This window comes from Amblyomma americanum, chromosome 2, assembly GCF_052857255.1.
Source record: "Amblyomma americanum isolate KBUSLIRL-KWMA chromosome 2, ASM5285725v1, whole genome shotgun sequence".
Lineage (NCBI taxonomy): Eukaryota > Metazoa > Arthropoda > Arachnida > Ixodida > Ixodidae > Amblyomma > Amblyomma americanum.
Window position 1 is genome coordinate 59,048,736 of NC_135498.1, and position 22,551 is coordinate 59,071,286.

At 43.6% G+C, this 22,551-nt stretch overlaps 1 protein-coding gene across 2 annotated transcripts in view; it reads right to left on the reverse strand.

Annotated features, from left to right (window-relative positions):
- Positions 1–22,551, reverse strand: part of LOC144118585 (evasin P1126-like) — a 128,675-nt gene that overhangs the window by 864 nt on the left and 105,260 nt on the right. The window contains exons 1-2 of one of the 2 annotated variants that reach the window (XM_077651485.1): positions 3,393–3,468; positions 1,091–1,178 (exon numbers count right to left, since the gene is read on the reverse strand). In XM_077651485.1, the coding sequence (XP_077507611.1) occupies positions 1,091–1,178; positions 3,393–3,451 (147 nt within the window). In that variant the 5' untranslated portion in view covers positions 3,452–3,468. Of the gene's footprint in view, positions 1–1,090; positions 1,179–3,392; positions 3,469–22,551 lie in introns of those variants that run through there. The other variant, XM_077651486.1, reaches the window with a different exon arrangement.

Sequence of the window (22,551 nt, forward strand, 5' to 3'; positions counted from 1 at the left end):
ATAATCTGGCAGCAGGCCAGCATTCAGCTAATGCCGTTTGAAAATCCCGTTGTTATAAGGCGGCACACGGGCTGAAATTATGCTCCTCCCATCTTGTCTTGTAGCTGTTCCAAAATCCTGCCTGATCATTTGGTTGATTGAAGTACAGGGTTTTCCTGATTTAATTAGCGATTTCCTTTGTGAATACATTGTAGGCAGCTACCGCAAGCCGATCGATCCATACGTTTTCAAGTCCTTGGCGTCCCCTTTCATGCGGATTAAGATGATATGAGTGCTTTTCCAAGCTAGCGGTATGCTCGAGCTCATAAGGCATTGCCTAGACAAGATGGCTTGTTTTGCAAGCAGAATGTCCCTGCCGTCCTTCAACAGATCTGCTGTTGATTGAACCTCACCTGGTACGTTCTCTCTTTACATTGCTCCAATGTCTCTCTTCACTTCTTTCTTTAAAGGAATAAGGTCATATTGCTGTGCGCTACTTCCTCCCTTTTTAACGTTAATTCATCGAGGTGTAGAAACTCATTTTATATTTTGTACTTCGAGTCGAGAGTTCTGGTGGAACTTAGGGATTTTTGTCAGAACTGACCCAATATATCAAGCACCGGCAAGTTTAGCTTCATTTTTTAACAGCAGTTTTCCAAGCAGATGCGCTTGTTCGCGAGCTTCGAATCTGTGGGTTTTGAATTAGTTGATTGGGTTCTATAAGAAATGAACTTTTCGTGCTTTTTAGAATTGGCATCGCAGGAAAAGAAAATTCATGCTATTTTCGAATATACAGTGCCAGGAATTGTCGTCGCTTCAGCCTACGCATGCGGTGTATTGAGCGCAATCTTTTCAGGGCACAAATTATGCTGGTGCTAGCGACGTTACCAGAAATACAAGCGCTGGCACTGAACATGAAAAGAATTCAGAAATTATCTCAACACTGTAAGAAGGAAAGAGGCACCTCGAGCAAGTCGCTGGGCTGATTTGTGGGCACGCAAGTCATGCTATTTTTTTTTTATTGTACTCAAGTTCGAAAAGATAAGTCCTGGCCATTTCTATTACATTTCGCAATGGGACCTTTTATACACAATACATTTTAAATACCTACCTTTTCTGGGCATTCCTCCGCAGACCATGGTAATTCAGTTTCTCCATTAGACCTTTGCAAAATTTGTGGCTTACTGAAGCACTCAAAACTGGAACGAATAACAAGAACATTAGTCTTGTTTATGAAATCACTTTCAGAAAAATTTAGGATTCATAACTAAATTCACTGCGTTCAAAGGTCTCAGAAAGGTGACTGCGATATAAACAAAGGTAGATGTAAACTGTTCATCTTATTTACAGCATAAGACAGGACCACAGGAAGGAAAGACAGACGCGACCGCATTAAAAAGAAAGACGAGCCTTAAGTAGTTGAAACGAATTTAAAAGAGTTAACTGTTCAGTTAGGTGGTCAGTTTTTCCTGCCCTTGGCGCTCTTGGAATGTCAGAATGAAAACTATCCCTGAAATTACCCCTGTTCAAGCTAATAAACTGCATCCCTGTATTCTGCAGTGCGAGTGCTAAATGTCTGCTACGTTAACCGCATACCTCAAGTCTTCCTAGACCGGAATTATTACGTGACCTACGGCCGTCGTTTGAATTACATTCTTTGAAGTCTACTCCGCCATACCTAAAGGACCGCCTGTTATATCTCGTCAGTAGCTAATTGACATGTCAATTTCATCTCATTAATTTCAGTTGGAGCATATACACCTACTGTTTAATCCCTCACCCACTATGCTGCCTTCCTGCCTCCATCTAATGTTGACCCTAGATTTGCGGTCCACAGCTCGCTATGTTATCCGATCTCTCTTCCATGTCTTTCCGTTAGCGTCCGAATATATGCCTCCTAAGCGCATTCCGGCAATCTCTAAATGTTGTATTCTTTCTTTTTCAGTGCTGAAGTGAGGCTGCTATACAGCTCCTGAGAGCACTTGTCAAATGCTCTCCTCACTGTCCTTATTCCTCGAGCGATTCCGCTCTCCAATTGCGAATAACGACAGTTGTCTGGGATAGACGTATTTTCTTGCCATATCCTGTACGTCAACGTCTGGTTTAGTGTGTTCCTGTCTTCACGTGCTGTCCAGTATTAGATTAGGTTTCTTCATGTTGACTTTTGTGTTACCATTTTTACAGGAGGAGTTAATTCGTGTACTTCCATGAGCACGGATACACAACTGCTGCGATATATAAGCTTAACAGGTGATCTTCCTACACGCACCGAAGGATTGATACAGGCTTGTGAGTTCTGCTATTCCTTAAAAGCTACGTGGCAAAACATATCTCATAGGGAGTTCTCTTCGAAAAGTTTAATAATGTTCATTGATTTCTTCCATCTTTTGGGGCTAGCAGTAAGCTTTTTTTTCGAGAAATGTTCAGTGCTACCAACATATGTAAGCAGTTGCCTGCAACTATGCTCATATTTATGAAATATAAAACTTCAGAATATTTTTGTAAAATGATCAATGCGAGCTATCTGTCAAGCCCTAGTGCATTGGAAGTAATGACCACATGGTGTTTCTGCATGTTCGACGCCACCTTCCTACGAGAACGAGGATTCTTTTAGCTCTTCCCTGCATCGAAATGCGGTTGCTGCTGCTTATTTCGAACCAAGGAACTAGCACCAAAGAGGGAAACATCATAGAGAATCGAAATACCCTGGCAAGCAGAATTTGAGGCTCAGCGCCTACGTTTGACTCCTGACTGCCTAATAATGACAGAGGAATGCATAAAATGATGCTTCACAAAATACTTTCTTTAAACACGCACAATCAAATCGAATGATACATGCAGCAAAAAGTTTATCGCAATAATCACTATATGGTTGTTGTGGGAGGAACATGTATTTCTTCGATATGACAATTCGCTCAATAACCGAACTTCCATTATTGATTAAAATGCATGTAAGAAGCTTTAAACATCAGGCGGTCTATATTTTCTTTAAATATCTTCTTAAAGAAGAGAGGCACGTTTCTTATCAATCCACGGAGAAAAGTATTCATGCGGGAACAATCCACAAAACATTCGTGCCGTCTATTTAACATTCACAGAAAAGAATGTTCACTGCAGAAGCATCTCCTTCCCTACTAGCACAGAATGTTGCTAACTCACAGGGATATAAAGTATACTTGTTTGAATCGTCCACCGCATGATATTAACTGCGCGACAACATAGACTTGGTTATTTCATTATAACTCTGTGTAGCAGTAAAAAAAATGAAGTTTTACTTCCATTCGCAATCAAAAACCTCAGCAGTTTCCTATCAAGCGGCAAAGGGCGTTCTAATAGCGGATGTTGGGAGGCTCTTGTATAAACATTTTGCATTTTCGTACCACCCAAGTCATCCCTGATCAAATTGTACTCACACTGAGTGCAAGGCAACGATTGCGAAAATTGCCAATCTTACAGCACCGTGGGAACTCATCGTCGAAACGAGACAGCTCTATGCTTTCACTTGAGTTTCAAATAGGCACATGCCTTTATATGCACATCAGAGGTTATTCAGGTACGGCACCCCTCACCCACATAACCGCCCATTCCTTCCCCGTCTTCTGTGCCACGCACGGCCTCTCAGTTTCATACACGTCACACAAGACGTAGATGCATATCAGGGTACCTCAAATTAAATTTGCTTTTGATGCAAGTCGTTGAGCTTTAAAGTTTGACTTTTATTTTTGAACACCGCCTCTTAGTATTCTTTGACGCTCTCCCAGAAAAAGAAAACGATCATATTGGTTGTTTATTTCTTTGCAGCTGCGGAATATTTTTCAGTCCTTCTTCCGGAAAGGCCGCGCTAAGGTCAAAAAGTATACCTCGAGACGCCGTATTAACCTTATGCATGAAAAAATAGATGAGATTTCCGCTCTATGCTCTGCTGAACAGAATTTTTAGCCTTGCTATATGATCTTAACCACGGGCACGAGGCATTACCCTTTTTCCGGGAAGAAATGACGAGATTCCGCTTTTTTTGTCGGTGAAGGGATGAATGTCCGACAAGCATTCTGGTTCTTAGTCAGCTGAATGTCGTTGAACATAACAAACAATTTTAGTAAACAACAGGAATCATTGTTGAAATTTATTTGATGATTTCGAGAAAAAAGATTAGGAATGCACACCAGGGCCTAATAAATTAATGGAACAGCATGCCCAGGTTGCTTCATAGAACAAAAAGAAGTAATGCAATCAATGAGGCACACCGATTATTTATATAAAAAGGTATTGAATTTCATAGCCTGCATTTCACGAAAAACAACGCATGATCAACTGAAGCACGAGATTCAGAAACTATCTGAGTAGATTATCAGTACGCAGTTTCGTCCGTATTAATGTCTGGTTTATGTAGATTTTGAATTTGTGTTTATAGAAATCAAAATCTGCTACTTTTCTACTTCATTAACTCTTGCATTTCTTGAAATCAAAGCTTGTAGTCTAAGTTTTTGTTTCTTATATTCGGGGACAAACTGTTTGGTCTGAGGCAGTGGGTTTGAGTGCATACTATTTTTGAGCAACATTTTATTCTATTCACAGAAAAATAACATCTTCAGATAATGTCGCTGGCTAAGCAAATCTAATGAGAGGCCCTCACTATTTTAGCTGCATGAAAAGATGTTTGCCGAAAGTCCCCTGTTTTTTTGCAATCACTACTGGGAGTCTCTGGCCGGTGGCGCAGCATATAGTAACGTTGGCCGCCGCGTCGTCCTTAGCATAAATTTCTGTTGCGCATGCTCAAGGCACCAATACAGTGAGAAACTTGTGATCGGGAACCCCCCCCCCCCCCGTCTGGCTTCAAATAGTGTCACGTAATGGCTGCCTTAAATTTTTTCCTTCCTCAATAAATATTACAGTTGGTCCACTCTCAGCCCGGCATAATCACATAAAAGTGGGGTAGTTCTCAACTCCGCACAGCACCAATGAAAATTCTACAAGACGCTCGCAAAAAAAATGTTTTTAGTCATAGAGTCATAGGACCGGTGCTCTTTAGTTATTTTTTTCTGTTATGCCGCATCAGATTCGCCATATACTATTCTAGTGCCGAAAAGAGGCAATTACTACACCTTCTTCAACCGGCTGGAAGTGGAAGCATCGTTTTATTTTTTTTTGTAATTTCAGACAGCTAACTCTAAGGTAATTTACATGCGTATTCTAATTTATACGTTCCAAAAACTATTTTCTTGATAATTGTTGTGTGCTCACATCATATATCAGATCATTGTTGTAGATCATTTATTTTTCACTGCCACAACCTATGGGTGTGGGTGTGCAGAACATTTCTGGTCATCTGAGGCTCAGCTTGGAAACGTCAAATCGATTCAAGTTTTCCACTACGTATCTTCTTTTAATTTGAGAATGTATAAATTGGCGTACGAAGGGCCCCAATGGCACAAAGCTTTACACGGCTGCAGCTGCACACTTCGTTTTCAATCTAGGTGTGTTACTATGGGTTTTTGCCACATTCAGCAGCAATAATAACTACCTAAAAACATGCCCGATCTACCACCGCAATATCAAAGATATGCCTAATCAATTGATTTGCAATGAAACGCAACCCTGCCAGTGCAGTAGAAAGCTTCTATCACTGCAAGGTCTAATGCCGCTGATGACCTTATTTGGACGCTTAACCCTGGCCATCCCGCCTACCTTTGTGCGGTAAAGAGCACGGCAGACTATTTTATGAAATAAAATTCAAGCATTTACTTTCCAATGATCTGCAGCCTAAAATTCTCCGTCAGTTTTCTCTTCACTCAGAGGGCAGTGGTAGAGAAAGGTTCATATTCTTTTAATTAAAACTACTTTCAAGTATGCACTCTTGAAACAAATAAAAAAAACCATTTCATGACAAAAAGCATCGCTTTTTTCAACACTTTTCCTGTAGGAGACATTCCGCAAGGATCAGCGTGACTAACTCGCGTGTGCCTTCGGCCCTAGTACTTAGTTTATAGAATCTTTATAGAACAGAAAATATAAACAGATTATGATTCTATAAAGTAGAATTCGGTGCCTATACCCTTCCATGGGGTTTTTACAAAAATCATTTTGTAGTCGACCTTCTGATTTCCTATGCATGCCATTGTCTTCTTATAAATACATCGTTTTGAATAATAATGGTGTATAGGCGTTCTCTAGAAGAAAGCCGTTTGAAAGCCAGTTAGACTTTTCTTTATTCAGAATGGATGAAAATGCAGATCAAGAGTCTTAATATTCTCTTACTCTCTGAAAGTTGATGTCTTTTGGCAGCCTATTAGTATTTTGTCTATTCTTAGATTTTGGAGTGTCTATTGATGAAAATCTATTATATTCTAGAGACAATATAAAGACAGAAGTTATATTGTAGTCTCTTTTACTTCAGTCTGTTGAGAGACTACAGATTAAACTCAATTTTGCTTGTATCAGACTTCTTTATTTATACCTATAATTTTTGGCTATTCTTTTTCGATGACTATCTAGTGACACAAGCCGATTGGCAGCTTTTAAACCTATAGCTATTTTTAGTCAATATACTTCTTCAAGACGCAATTTTAACGACTGTTTTGGAGTTCCGTCTAATTTCATTGCGCACCCTGCCTATTTATGGAAGTCCAAACTCTTGTCGAATCCTAAACTCTCCATGCGTGTCCATCGGAAGATTTTTAGGCGTTTATATTTATGGTCTATAAAGATACTCAGTAGAAACTCAGTAGAAACCCTCTTTTCCCGCCTATTACGCCCGGAATACATGGAGCGTTTCTGAGGCGATTTTCGCCCGACGGCGCAGATTTGACGCCCGGCGTCAAGAAAAACGCCCGCCGCCGCCGATCAGGAACGGCTAGACTTTGACGCGGCGTGCGCGCGTCAGACGCTACCGGAAGTGCCTGCCGGACTTACTTCCGTCTGTATTCGGCGGCAGCGGCCAGCCGTCTTAGCGTCCCTTGAGCACTTCGCGCGCGTTATTCACCCTCCTCCTTTCTTACTTGCCAGATGGGGTGCACCTAGATTTTCCTCTTTATTTTCTGCTTGTCTTCTATGTCCCTCATCTTCATGAGCAATAATCTTTTCTTTAACAACAGAAGACGCCGATGTGCCCCCATGGACACTGGCCTTGGTCACAAGAATAGAAGCGGGGTGTTCTCCCTCGCAGTTATCTCCCTGCTTGCCGTCCGCTCGAAGTAAATGAAAGCTCTTTTCAAAACTGGTTTTCAGCAACGAGAGCCACAAGCAGTGCACAGAACGAAGCTCACATATAGTGTCTGCCCAATCCGCACCGCCATTTCAGTCGCACAGGGTCGCCAGGCGAAACAGTTCTGGCCAACTCTCTCCGCTGAACATCCACAAAAATATCGAGACAATACTAAACATACCTGAAAATGTGTATAGACATAACTCTAGGATATCTATTGCCTAATTTAATAATTATAACACAAGCAAACAACATATAAGCATTGATCGTTCATTTAGTGGTGGCCAAACCATTTTAGCCTTGTCTGGCCACACTGCGGCGGCGTTCGCCGCTTGTACGCCTCATGTAGCCTGGCCAGCGTCCCTCCGGCGCGTTTTTTTGTCTACGCGCGATAATCGCAGGAGAAAAACGCCCCATGTAGCCCCCGCTTTAGACGTCAACAATCGTTGGCAAATGAAACGCCGCCTCGCGTTTAGAGCAATTTCGCGTCGATGATCAGCGCCTAGCACGAGCGATTACGTGAATCTAGCTTTAAAAAAATGGAAGCGGATAACTCGGAAGACAAGCGCGCAAAGAAAAATGCTGCCAAATCGAATTGTACAGAAATACGAACATCTCAAAGTTTCTAATATTGATATGTACGCTTAATGTAGGTTGTGGAAAGTGAATTTATTGATATTAGGTAACTGGGTGCCTCAGAATGGCAATTATACTCTCATTTAGTGTTCCCCTGTCCGCAAAACTTTTGTGCGGAGGTAGATGTCACTTGCCTCTCAATGTACAATTTTTTAGAAATGAGTAAAGCTTTAATTTTGATCCACCCACATATCAAATCAAGGGATTTTTGAAAATTTTGGAATAATCCAGCCGATTTTGCTAGAAACCCAGGCCCCTTCTGATTCAAAAGAGAGACTGTAAAAAGTCTTAAATATGTCACCGGAAGTTTATTGCATGGCTGTGAAGAACTTTCCGGTTCTCTGAAGGTCACCTTGGATACGTTAAAAGGGACTCAAGTGTCCCGCAACGTGCGTTCTTTTATTTACAGTACGCATCAAGTGGCTTACAAAGGTTCCCGATCGCAAAAAACTGTGCACGGCTGCAGCTGCGGACTTAATAATAATAATTGGTTTTTGGTGGAAAGGAAATGGCGCAGTATCTGTCTCATATATCGTTGGACACCTGAACCGCGCCGTAAGGGAAGGGATAAAGGAGGGAGTGAAAGAAGAGAGAAACAAATAGGTGCCGTAGTGGAGGGCTCCGGAATAATTTCGACCACCTGGGGATCTTCAACGTGCACTGACATCGCACAGCACACGGGCGCCTTAGCGTTTTTCCTCCATAAAAACGCAGCCGCCGCGGTCGGGTTCGAACCCGGGAACTCCGGATCAGTAGTCGAGCGCCCTAACCACTGAGCCACCGCGGCGGGGCGCAGCTGCGGACTTCGTTTTCAATTTACGTGTGTTACTGTGGGTTTTTGTCGCATTCAGCAGCCATAATTACCACCTAACAGTATGCTCGATGTAACACCGTAATGTCAAAGACATGCGTAATCATTTGATCCTCAATGAAATGCATCATTCGCAGTGCAGTAGAAAGCTTCTATCATTGCAAGGTCGAATGCCGCTGATGACCTTATTTTGGCGCTCAAGCCTTGTCGTCCCGCCTTCTTTCTAGCAGGGAATAGCACGGCAGGCTTTTTTTATAAGAAGAAATTCTAACATTTACTTTCCAGCGATTATCAACCTAGTATGCTCCGTCAATTTTCTCTCCAGATCCAAAGAACAGTGGTAGACAAAGGTTCTTATTGTTTCTTTTAAAACTTCGTTGAAATATGCGCTCTTGAAGGAAATAAAAAAAAAACGCATTTTATGTTAAAAAGTCGCTCTTTTCGAGGGATTTTTGTCGGAGGCGTGCTGCACGAATCAGCGTGACTCACTCGCGTGTGTCTTCGGCGCTTGGTTTTTGCTGAGGTCAGAGTACAAGTGCTCGAAAATAGGGCATTCTTTTTTTTTTGTCTTTCGAAACGAATGGTGTCTGTGTAAAGTTTAAGGTATATGGCTATCGATGGATATCGTTATGTGGGGCTATCAATAAGTAGCGAGGTGCTGGAAGTGGTAAAAGAATACGTCTACTGAGGGCAGGAAGCGACCGCTCATCGGAATCATGAGAGGGAAATAAATAGAAGGATAGGAATTGGCTGGAGTGCATAAGCCAGTTTCTCTGCGCTGTTCCTTAATGGTTACGGAGTGGATTCCAAGAGAAGCAAACATAGGAGGGGGCCGCAGAAAGTTATGAGTGATGATGAGATAAAGAAGGTTGCGGGGATACGGTGGCCGCAGCTTGCAAATGACAGGGTTAATTGCGAAGACATGGGAGAGGACTTTGCCCTCCAGTGGCCGTAGTCAAGCTGAAGACGATGATGATGCCTATCGCTGCCTCGTCTTTCCTGTACAGCAATTCCCATTGTGATGCCATGCTTAGCTGCCTTCGTAACGTCGTTATAGCAGGTGATAATTTACGACTCGCGTAGGTGGCACAGCTGAAATTGATGAAATTTGATACAGGAAAATCCGACACTGAGATCCCAAAAAGTCTCAAAAAACTAGTTTTTCATAAATGCTGTATCCCCTGGTATGGTTCATTTTTTACGCTCTCCCGAAATTTGATTGCTGAAATCGCCGCGGCGGCTCAGTGGTTAGGGCGCTCGACTACTGATCCGGAGTTCCCGGGCTCGAACCCGACCGCGGCGGCTGCGTTTTTATGGAGGCAAAACGCTAAAGCGCCCGTGTGCTGTGTGATGTCAGTGCACGTTAAAGATCCCCGTGTGGTCGAAATTACTCCGGAGCCCTCCACTACGGCACCTCTTTCTTCTTTCACTCTCTTCTTTATCCCTTCTCTTGCGGCACGGTTCACGTATCCAACTATATATGAGACAGATACTGCGCCATTTTCTTTCCCCAAAAACCAAGTATTATTATTAAATCGACCAGTAGCTCATGTAAAAAAAGTGGGCGATTTCCTCCATTTAGATTTGAAGAATAGATCCTCCTTGTGGAAGCAGATTTCTTCAAGACAATTATATTATATAATTTTCTTTTTTTTTCATTCACAGAGCGATACAGTAGGTCACGACACCGTTTTTTTTCTAATGAATGGATTTTTAATTTATGAAATAATATAATTTCTTTAGATATGTCAGTGGGCACTGCCCCACAAAATTTTATGTTCTGCAAAAAAAAAAAATGTGAAAAGACTCTTCGCCTGTAGCACGCCAATTGGAACGCAATGCATGTTGAACAAGCCTTCTTGCACATTTTCTTGTCTCTTCAGCATGTTTAAAGGATACACAGGAAGGTTATATATTGAGAAACGATTTTCGGGAGAAAGAAAACGAATTTTTTGACAGTACTCGTAAAATTGTATGTAATATGTAAAAAAATGTTGATGTAAATATATTACCAGAACAGTTAGCTGAAACTCGGCCCTTAGAAAAATCCACGAAGAAGCCCCAAGAGAAGCGACCTGAGGAAGCGAGAAGTGTGTCGCTGCTAAGGTGGAAGCACATCGCTGTTCAGAAAAACCTCGCGATCCACGTAAATACGCGCCCTATTTGAAAAGAAGTGCATCCTCGCCTTCTGAAGAAGCTCCAGACGTCAACTCACCGTCTGAGGCCTCCTGGGAACCATGCATGATTGCAGCTGAGCTGGGCACTGACGCTAGGCTTAGTGCCTCCGCTGCCATGGTGGCGGAAGCAGCTCTGCCGGTGTCTCTAGTGGCAGCACCTGCCACGCAGTCGACACCTGATCCGCAGCGCCAAGTCCAGCTATAACTGCTTCCGTACTGCGCATACGCGCGAATCCTTTGCCCTCACGTCTTCCCGAGAAGGTACATCCGAAGAAAAAGTGGCTTATCGATGCGGCCTTTGTAAATCTGACGACCGCGAGATAAAATCTCTAAGCTGTCCGACAAAACAAAAGGCAACACAACAGGCTCATCGTCGAATGACTAAGCATTGGCGAATACATGACAGTATAACTTCATTGCAGACATCCAATCGGTTCGCAGCTCTCCATTGGGATGACGAGGAGTGGCCGGAGCTTCCTGAGCACACCTCGCATGATCCTGCATACCAGCAGCCTTCTAACGATACTGTGCGAAAAGAACGCCTCCAAAAACAACCAACAAAGCAGCGCAGTGTGCCTAAACTAAAGCAGGACGATATGGCCGCAGTCGACGAACAAATCGCACGTCTTTTAGCGGAGGTCACCTAGCTCCGGCAACACCGTGAACTGCTCGCTCGACGTAGACGGGCAGCGGGTGTCCGATTTTAGTCGGAGGCGACTTTAACGCCTTTCATCAGGATTGGGGGAAACCCGCTTCGAGCCCTCGTGACAGGCGTGTGCGCCCTCGTGGCAGGCGCTTTCACGGATGCCCAGTTTGTGCTGCTCAACAATCCTGCGGCAGCAACACGGCCAGTGCGTCAAACTCGCAGTGCTTCCTATGGTCCAGACGTGACGTGGTGGTCGGGTTCGGGTACCCCCTCCTGCCACATGGAGCCAGACTGCTGGGGAAGTGATCATCACCCTATCATCATCGGCCTTCACACCTCACATTTTCGACCTTTACGCTACAAATGTTCTGTGATCAACTGGGACAGTTTTCGCTCTTGTTCGGACAATCTCTCTTGACATTCTTCGCCAATCCTTGCTGAGCGCATACAAACAGCGCTCAACAGTGCTACAGCTACAACCTGGACTGATTTTGGTCGACCGACACCCGACCTAGGCCTTCTTAAGCTATGGGCGGCACGCCGTCAAGCCGATCTGGCTGCTACGCGAGACCCTACTTCGTCGTAGGCACGTACGCGGTTGTACTTTCTTACAGCTAAGGCACGAAAATATGAGCGCGACCTCTCTCGACGGCAGTGGCATGGGTGGTGCGAACAACTTCCCGCAAAATCCTGGAATCCCTCTCTCTGGCGAACATTCCGTACAATGGAACGAGGTCGCCGTTCGACTGACGCAGCAGCAACCGCATGCTTGGCGGCTAACTTGTCGCCAGATGATTTCGCCCGAGAAGCAGCCCGAAAGTTTTTTCCCAAAATACAATGTTGTGCCTTCTTCAGCCATTAGTTTAAATATGGCAGGCAACCCAGCGCATGTATATCAAAAGCCGTCTGATGTCGACGCAGATGGAATTGCGTGTACATTCTCTATGCCTGAGGTGCTGGCTGCGATAGATGATGCGAAACGGAAAACAGCGCCTGGCCTGGACAAAATTAAGTACGAGGTGTACAAGAACCTGAGTAGAGCTGCACTCGCTCAAATACTAGACACCCTAAGCAAAGTATGACTGGATGGCATCATGCCCGAGAGCTGGAAATCCGCTGTCCTGATTCCTATCACGAAACCAGGAAAGCCTCCGACGGACCTTGGAAACTTACAACCTATCTCCTTAACTCCTACGCTGTACAAGCTGGCGGAGAAAATGCTAGCCACATGAATGTCATGGTGGCTAGAGCAGCACTGTTTTATCACCCCGCACAAATCGGCTTTTGCCCATATATTGGTAAAGAGGACGGGTTGGCTGTGTTGTCATCTGCAGTTTTCTCATCTACCCGCTGCCGCAATGGTGTACAATTTTAGCAATGGACGTTGAAAAAAGCATATGACAACATCAGTCATGCAGCTATTCTCAACTCTATTGACATGCTTCATCTCCTTGTGAGAATGAGTAGTTTGGTGGAATCATTCTTGGAAGGCCGAAAATTCGCAACACGCCTCAGCGGCGAATCGGTCGGATCATTTGTTCCTCTCTGCTGCATGAACCAGGGATCAGTATTGTCGCCGACGTTATGTAATATTTCTTTCACCCGCTAGCTTGGCGCTTATATGACATCCGTGACAAAAAATTTCTTCAGTACGCTGATGACATCATGGTGTGGAGTACTCACCAAGATCTCCGTACTCAGGAGGCTGCCCTTCAATCTGCCTTGGATGTTACCTTTAATTACGCATCATCCATAGGACTTCAGCTATCCATGCATAAACAACATACACGTAGGTCGCCAACCGCTGGGGACGCCGCCGTAAACGGGGTGCAAGTCCAATGCGTCTTTTTCTATCAGGAATCCCACTACAGGAAAGTCCGTGTGTAAAAATCCTTGGCTTATAGATTCACCAATCAGGATCAGCGACTGCATGGCTTTCTCAGGCAAAAAGGCAGGCTATTAGGACTTTGGGTTTGATTAGAAGAATTGCGCATTACATGCCCCGCCCAAGACCATTTCTTCCTCTTGATTTCGACTAGGATGTCATTAACCTTCATGGGTGTGGAAACAAATGCGGGTTAATGATATCCTAGCCAAACTCAAGAGGAAGAAATGGGCTTGGGCAAGGCATGTAATGCGAAGGCAAGGTAACCGCTGGTCCTTAATGGTAACGGAGTGGATTCCAAGAGACAGTAAGGGTAGCATGGGGCGGCAGTAGGTTAGGTGGGCGGATGAGATTAAGAAGTTCGCAGGCTAAGGGTGGATGCAGCTGGCAAAAGACTGAGTTAATTGGAGAGACATGGGATAGGCCTTTGCCCTGTAGTGGGTGTAGTAAGGCTTATGATGATGATGATGATGATGATGATGATGATGATGATGATGGGAAGAATTTCTCCTAAAGCGGGTCGCGCAGGCTCGTTCGTTGCACGGCAATCGGTGAGGGCAGTTCTGCAGCCACGTATTGTTGATCAAACCCAGTTTCAACATCTTACAACAGCCCAATAGGATCGCCTTGAAGCCGTGAACCGAGAGGCTATGAGGACCATTACGTGCCTTCCACGCATCACACCGGTCATAGCTTTACAAAAGAATGCGCAGCTCAATACCATTGATGAGCTCGTGCAGCAGCGCCGTGATGCGCGCAGCCTTAAGGCCAGTCAGTCTATCGCACTTCACGCATACACTGATGATTATGCAACGTCACACTCCATTCTTCCGCCAACGCCAGTTCATCCACCATGGAAGTTTGTACAGCTCAGCGACAACAAACCAACAGATAATCGCCGGGCAACATCTGCTCATTCGGCATCATTGCTTCGCCAGAAATTTAAGGAACAAGATGCTTGCCTGCCTGAAGGATCGATTGTTGTCTACGTAGACGCAAGCATACAAGACTGCAAACGAACAACAGCTAGCTACTGCCCGTGCAGACTTGCCCTGAATAAAACCTCTTGGTTTCAACTTACGGAACCCGCTTTATCCTTTTGTGCTGAGCTCGTTGCAGTTCAAGAAGCACTCTCCTCCGTGGCCGCCACAACTATGCTCCCTGGAGACCGCGTTGTCATCCGCACTGACGCCCTTCATGTTGTCCGGTTCCTACGGCGTGGTAGCCTCTGTCCAACGATATTTCAGGACATCCACCGGCTCGCAGCACGCATCCCGCAGCCAGCACGAATTGAGTGGGTCCCACGGGATCTGCTGACCTCTCAAAGCCAGGCAGATTTAGCGACCCGTCTTGTGAATCCAGACTCATCACTGCCTCTGCTCCTTAATTTGGACAAGTCTACCCTCCTTTCATGAAAAAAGAAACTCCTCCAGCGCCTCACACGTGCTCTCATCCCTCCATGTGCGGTAACCCTCCCTCGCTGTCTTACCCGTGCAGAGGAGGTTGCGCTTAGGAGGATCCGGGTCGGGGTTGCCCTCACACCTGCCGCTGCTCGGAGGTGGTCTCAGTACCGAGATTTGTTTCCTCGGCCAGTGTGTCCGATATGTACACTCGAGGACATTGAAGCCGACATTCATCACTTACGGTGGGACTGCCCAGCTCTCAAGCCTACAAGGATCCGGTACCTGAAGGTAGCGGGTCTTTCACCAAGCAACCCTGCTTCATACATTGCCTGGACGCAGGGACAGTACCAACGTTCTCTACTGGACTTCATCAAATCGGCTAGCCTTTTTCCATTCATTTAATCACTACTACACCTTTCATTACACCTTCAGCCGTCATTGATGCTCTGGGACAATAAATTTCGCTTAAAAAAAAAGAATCGACCTGGTTGGGCACCCTAGGGGACGTGACCTTGTGATGTCTTCACAACCTGCCTGTGACCAAACTGCTCGCTGTGATACGCGCGGCAGTTACAATAATGATTTGTCGCGAAGTGTTGATCGTTAAGAGAAACCTGGTTCTCACAATCCCCACTGGTTGCTGCACCTGCGATCGCAGAGCGGTGGTGCTTTGATAGATTGCTGCACCACTGCGCCTGGTGTGGTATGAGGCTCCTGCGGATCTATGAATATAAAGTAAATAATGTCGAATTCTGCATATATGGGCAAAAATTCATCAAATATATCGGATCATACCGATAATGCGGAGATTGTAGCAGCGCTTGAACACCCACACCAAGAGGCACACACAAAACGCTAGCAGGCAGAATGCTAGTGCACCGAGTGATGAGCTATTACTGAGAAACTTTTCTCAGCTGAGAAAATTGAGAACATTTTGGCTGGACTACAGCATTACCAGGTGATCTGCCAATCCGCCTGGTAATTGTTTGTGCGCCCACGTGTCTGTGGTCATACTTGTTAGACAGTTTATGATTACACATTTTTGCAATAAACATTTCTTTGTAATCGTGACATATGCTTTTATGAGCAATACATTGTTGCAATAAACTTTTCTTTGTAATCGTGACAAATGTTTTAATGAACAATTGGGTGTAAGTGCTAATGCAAAGGAGAAAATTTATTTTTATTTTGATTATACTGTTAACCTCGTCAGAGGATGTTAAGGAAAAGAGCGAAATTGACGCGCAAAACTAAAACAATATAGAAGTGCAGGCAGAGGAACTTGAGAAACTAACTGAGAAAGGTCATTACCGACACAAAACAAGACCGCATTTTTAGTGGAAAGGCGGCAGTATATTCCAATTTTCCAAGCTCATTTTCTATGATGGCTTTTCTGAAACTCTGTTGGCATACCTGGATTCGCTCACCAAAGAACCTCAGTACTTGTTAATGAAACAGAATTTTACAGGTTGAGCCAGATTTTAAACATGCTATTTGGCCAAGACCTGCTGTTGCTTTGAATCGTGAAAATTTTCCCCTTGCAATTTTATGCAGCACCTTCTATTTCAGCATAAAAGCGTTTAAGGTAAAGAGTATAAAGTAATTGCATTTAGCCGTGATTTTATGTTTGACGCTGTAGTTCTGAGCACTGGCGGTAAGGTATTTCACTCCGGACATAGTTAAAGGAGGAAAAATGGGCCTGCCCGTTACTATTCGTTAGAGCTATTGGTTAGTGCGGTGGTTAGTACTCAGCCGAAGACCTGGCATAAAAATAACCGCAGTGGATAAAGTGAAAATGAACAACGCTTTTTTATAATCTGATATTCTGATTCGGCTTGTCGACACGAGGGCAACAAACCCGTTGTTTAGACTTCTCGGCGCAGAATGTCAATGCATTTTTACGGCTTTTATTTAGTGGCTAAAAAGAGCGCCTGACTTAAACATTATTTGCTCGAAAGAACAAAAAAACAGCCAAAGCTTCTCAAGTCAAGATGCTGTTGACCTAAACAAAGTTCATGAATGGAGTAGAATAATTGAATGAGTAATATTTAGTTTTCAAGTTATTTTTCACATTTGGTGGTGACTCACAAAACTAAAAACTAAATAACTGCTTTGATTAACCTTTGCTTAAGGCCATTCACAGGTTCAAACCCCTTTGTAAATTATCATATGACTGAATTGAAAGAATGTAATCTTCTTACTGCAAGAAACATTCCAGTGAGTAGGGGTCTCTATGCATCAGCTGCGTAAAGCATGGTGTTCATTGAGAACATGAAAGTGCAGAGGAGTTTGGAAGCTGTTGGATGCATGGATTTTGACATTAGAGCTCGGGCGGTGTTGCATGTATTTTGGAAGGCAAGGCTGGTGGCGAACACGAAAGGGCATCGAGGGCCCGACGATAAGGTTTACATACCTGCGGAAGTCGTCCAGGCTTCCTCGCTTTTTTGTCGATTAATGTGTAAATATCTAAGTTCTAACTTACATTTCGGAAATAAAGTCTATGAAGAAAGATTTGTGCTACCGTTTCAAGAACAGCTAATAAGAACCCTATTCCGACCCTGACGAAGATGGTTCCCAACAACTCAATTTATGGTGATGCTTTTCTGTGGTGCCTGTAGATTTTTAAAGCACCCCTATTTTCTATTGAAGAATGTGTCCTGAATCAGCCCTTGATTTAGCTTCTTATCGGTTTTATACTATATATAATGAGCTCCAGGCCGCAAGAACACACCGCAAAACTCGATTTCTTGCATACGACCTTATTACTAGAATTTCAGGCGTATAGTAACTGAAAACAAAAAAGAAAAAATTCATTCTACCGATGAAAGAAGTGCACATGTAAAAACAACTGAGACTCATGAGTACTGCGAATATTTTACGGCGAGCAAAATATTTTTTTGTGTTGAACAATTCTCGTTGCTTATGAATCTAGATAAAAAATGTTCTCAGTACAGACCGTTCTAAGCTGGGCAGGAGACCTACGTGTAGTCATGCGTCGCCTTTTTCCCACACCAACGCTACGACGCCATCCTTTCGGAGCATCAGAGTTGGATAAGGTTGCACCTCTCCAGTTAGAGTGAGACAAGTTTCCGGGTGTGAGAACAGCGTTAAACCGAAGTACACATGATCGCATGTTGGCTGAGGCACGGGCTAGGCGTAATGTGTAAGGTGCCATATTCAGAAGTTGCCAATTTTGCGGACCATTGGCAGTAGGAGGGCAGGCGGTGGTGAAGAGCTTCATTATGGCTGCTGCTTCCTCCTCGAAGCTGCTGTGCAAGGCAACCTACTGAATGAAAGCAGTGACTGAGACTTCAACGCAGGTTAGATATTGCTCGGTGCATGTAACCGTAAAGTGTATTACTAGCGATTGTAAACGTGTTTAGAGAATCTTGTTTGCGCGCACGTAATGCGTTTAAGGATGTGATGGATGTTGTTTATGTGTAGAAGGAAGGTTTGCCATCCTGCCATCCAAACCTGAGGTTTGGAGAGTATTGCGAGGTTATTTATTTGTTATTTTATAAGTAAACGGTAGGCATCAGCGGCCATGCAATAGGTTCACACTGATCTGCGCGGAATCTCTCTTACATATTGCCATTGGAAGGTGAAAAAAACACACGTCTTAAAAAAGTGGGCTCTTCTTTTATTTAAATCACACACTTTAGAACAATTTTGAGTGAATGTTCTCATCAAATATCGCCCTATGAATGTCAAGGCAAAACTGTTCGGTAACAATAATGTGAATAGCCATAGATCCCCAGGATTACAAAACTAAACAGCCATCTAAGAAATCTCGTCATAAGCATGAACTGTACATTGAACCCATTTTTTCCCGCATGAATGCCTCTAAGTATTCTTTAATTCTTAATCTATTACTGATTGGAACGCACTGCCTCATGATTCTCCTTTTTCTTGCCTCACCTGAGTAATTTCAAACGTCGGTTGGCGCTGCATGTGACACGCTATGTTGTTGACACTGCGTGTTGCTTCTTTTCCCCTGTGCCTATTTAGCGTTTTATAAATGTTTGTCGTCACTTTTTAGTACTTGTTGCGTACGTCATGCATGTTTTTTTTTCAAGGTCGAAGTTCTGTACCTCAATGTTTTCTACGGTTCCTCTCCTGCTTGGACTCTATTTGGTCCGCAGTACGTGTTAAATAAACAAATTATCATCTCGAAGTAATCTTTAGAACTTGATTTGTTAATAAGAATATGACATGCCCTTTTCTAGTCCAAAGAAACGAGGGTAATGGCTTTTGAAAAAGAGAAAAAGATAGTCTGCGACAGTCGAGCGCTAGACTATAAAGACTTTAAAATACGCGTTGTGTGAAGCGCTCCATTTAGAATTGAATAATAAAGCATATCTTTGATAGCTGCGTGTGACAACGGGCCGGTGGTCATGTGGTATATTAAACACAGATATATTAAAGATTGAATATAAACTCCTCCCTTTCCACAACTTTGTGCGAACGGGAATGTTTGTACGCCAAGTGACACGCTTTTTGCTAGAAAGTCGGTTCATATTGGCGCAATTCAGCCGTTGCTTACTTAATCTAACAAGTTCTATAACTTGGACAAGATTACTTCTTGTTGCAAGAATACTGGAAGAAATTTGAATAAACGAAAGAGGTTGCCAGCATTTGCTGAAAAGAAACGCTAAATTTGCGTTGAGGGTATGCGGGTGCGCCGTGGTGCACCTTGGTTTGCCCTTTATATCTGCCTGCATTTTGCTGACGTTTTTCAGTTAAATTTTACAGATCTCATTAAGGTTGATGAAACTCTTAGGGCTTGCAAATGAGGACGAACATGAAGACAACGCGTGCGCTACGTTGTCTTCGCACGTGTTGTCGCACGTGTTGTCTTCATGTTCGTCCTCGTTTGCAAGTGGTACAAGTTTCATCGTGACATACCAACTGGACCGAACAGCCATTCTGATAATTCAAGTTGAGCATCTATTTCTTCATGGTACGTAGTGCAAGTGACTGGAATAAATTTTTGAAAGGCAGAGCCATCCAAGAAACTCACCACACTGTCCTCCAAGAAATTCATCGAAATTTTTTACTGTGCGATCAACATAGCGGAACTTATGCCAGCATTACAAAACGACGGCGCTACACTGAACCAGACACCATCATCGCTGCTGCGACTGACGCATACGTCCTGATAGATCAGTAGACTGCAAAACGCAAAATCTCCGAAGCAACTGGGCCGACACAGGAGGTCGTCGTCACCATTGGTTTTATCGCAATTCCACATATACACGTCTTTACCGCCTTCTGGACACTCAACAAAGCTACCACCTCCTTCCCGGCGCTTGCTCGAACCATGGGCTCGCGTTCGAAGAACAAAATGGCGACTCTTCTCGTCGTTGACATCAACTGCCTTAGTTCACATTGGGGATACGATTTGATAGACTACTTAGTCGTCAGCTTAAAGCCAACACAGTCAATCAATACTTTTCAGAATGAAAGCATCCAGATAAATACACAAGGCTTAGAAGAGTCAAAGAATAAAATAAACTTTTCACGTTTACTTTCTAGAGCTTTTAAAGAACACTTTCAAGTATTCTTTCTTGCCGTCCATTATAGAATAATGGAATAAGCTGCCACATGGTATTGTTAAATTTGTACCTGCTGATGAATTTGCTGCCAAGGACAAAGCATTTTTTGGCCAGCAAACTGCAACATTTTGGCAGTCACATTTATGATAAGTGGTTTGCAAAGGGCCAATTCATAGAGTGTGTTTCATGGGCATGTACTCGCCGGTCTATTTAAAATAGCTTTATAATGTTCAATGTTCCTTGTTATTCTTTTTTGTTTTCTCTTGGATGTATTTTAAAATGTCGGTGCAATGGTGATTTTCTACACACTCCAGTATGAGCCTGTGAAGGCTTACAGTAATAATGAATAATAAATACCTAGATTCGTCACATGGGAGGAGAGGAATATTCTTGCTTATGTGGACATCTATGCAATACCCGATCGGTGACGACCGCCGCATCTTAGAAACGTACATAGCAAAGGGGTAACGACTTCGTCACCTTGAGCCAATATAACCTAAGACTGAAATTATTGCATGGCTTCGTGTTAGAAGTGAGAAAAACATTGAAACAATAATAATCTAAAATCTCGGTCCAGACACAGAGTTCATAGTTTTGAAACAGCAAACTTGCGGAATGTGTGAAGGGAAAGATCACCCACCCCTCAATCAGCAGGTTGTGTTGCGTTGAAAAAATATGCTACATTCGTCCCCAGAGGTAATCACCTCAAAATTAACCCCTGACTTCAAACGCCAATTTTATTCTCTAAATAGACATATAAGCCTCCGCTCAGCATCTTTCAAAGAAGGAGGCTTATCCATCTGGCACATTATAAATGGGGCACTGCTTACACCCCGCAATTAGACTGTGCGACCTCCTTTCAACTCAAGCGAAACTATACCGCACGCTGCCCGAAGACTTGTTTACAAACTACACCTCGAAAGGCATGCAGTAGAGAGATAAGGCCGGCTTTATATTAACGTTGCAAGCTGAGTGTACTCCCAGCTGTCTTTCGATGATACAGCTCCTGCACCGGGACACTAGAATAAAAGCATCCGCGCACACCTTGAATTTGTCGAATCATACACGGCACTCTTAACTCTTTAAGAATACGACTTTTGGTGGAGTTCAGTACGAAATTAAACCAAGTTTCACAGCTAATGAGTACCGCCTTGATGTCTGTGTAATTTTCATCAGCGGTTTGTTCTTAAAGCATAAATATCGAATTCGTGAGGCAGGTCTTCCAGTCGACTGCTTGTCGAAGTAAAATAGAAAGGAGACGTAACAAAATATCTGCGGACTGGAGACACACAGTTCTTACTGATTGACTGGGAAATGCAACCAGATTGCCTGATATTGGCAAGCCTTTAGTCTTTCGTTATATTTCTTTAACACATGCACAGGAGCCGAGATTCTTAGGGCCCTATTCCCTGTGCGTCATAGCCCACTGGTAGGCCACCATAGATTTTCATGGGTGCCGCGTGACCCGCCAGCGACCCTCCGGCGAAATCAAGTCAGTGCAAGCAAAAGAAAATGTCATCAGCAACTTGGAATGTGTGTTTTTCGCAGGCTCTTTGATAAATCTGAGTGGACACATGGCTTCATACCGGCTTTCAGTATTCGTGTCGCTCAACAGGAATACACAACGTGACTTACCGGTGGCTCACGTCGCATTGAACGTGGTAATATATGAATGATATGAAGAATATGCTGCAAATACCCTTTGTTCAGAATGAACAAGAGCCAGGAAACTAAGGCTCATGGTTTTTAACTCAGAAAGATTACAAAACGACTTCGTGGCAACGATGCTAGAGCTTTGAAAACACAAATCATTCATCGACAGTGCTCAAATTCGATTTTAAAGTAATTGAATATTGGAGAGAATCACCGACTATCAATATATACATTGTCTGTGATTCACCAGTTTTATATTGTTTAACTTTAGAGGACGGCACATTCATTGCAAACAGAAGGGACTGTCTGGTTCTGTGCACTCTTGTAGATGTTAGAACTGTTAGATTATATTTGTAGGTGAGAGCTGTTGTGAGGCAGTCAGTGAGTGAGTGAAAGACTTTATTTTTCATCAGAAGACGACGACCTCCTCCTAGAGGGAGAGCCTGTTGTGTGGGAAGAACAACGCAAAAGAAATGTGGTCTTTTAGAGAAACTAAAATCTGGACGGCCTAAATACAAATAGTAGCATTGCACACACAGAAATTAATTCCAAATTACTTCCGATGCTAACTACATTGAGAGGATGGCAAAGAATTCGAAGACTCT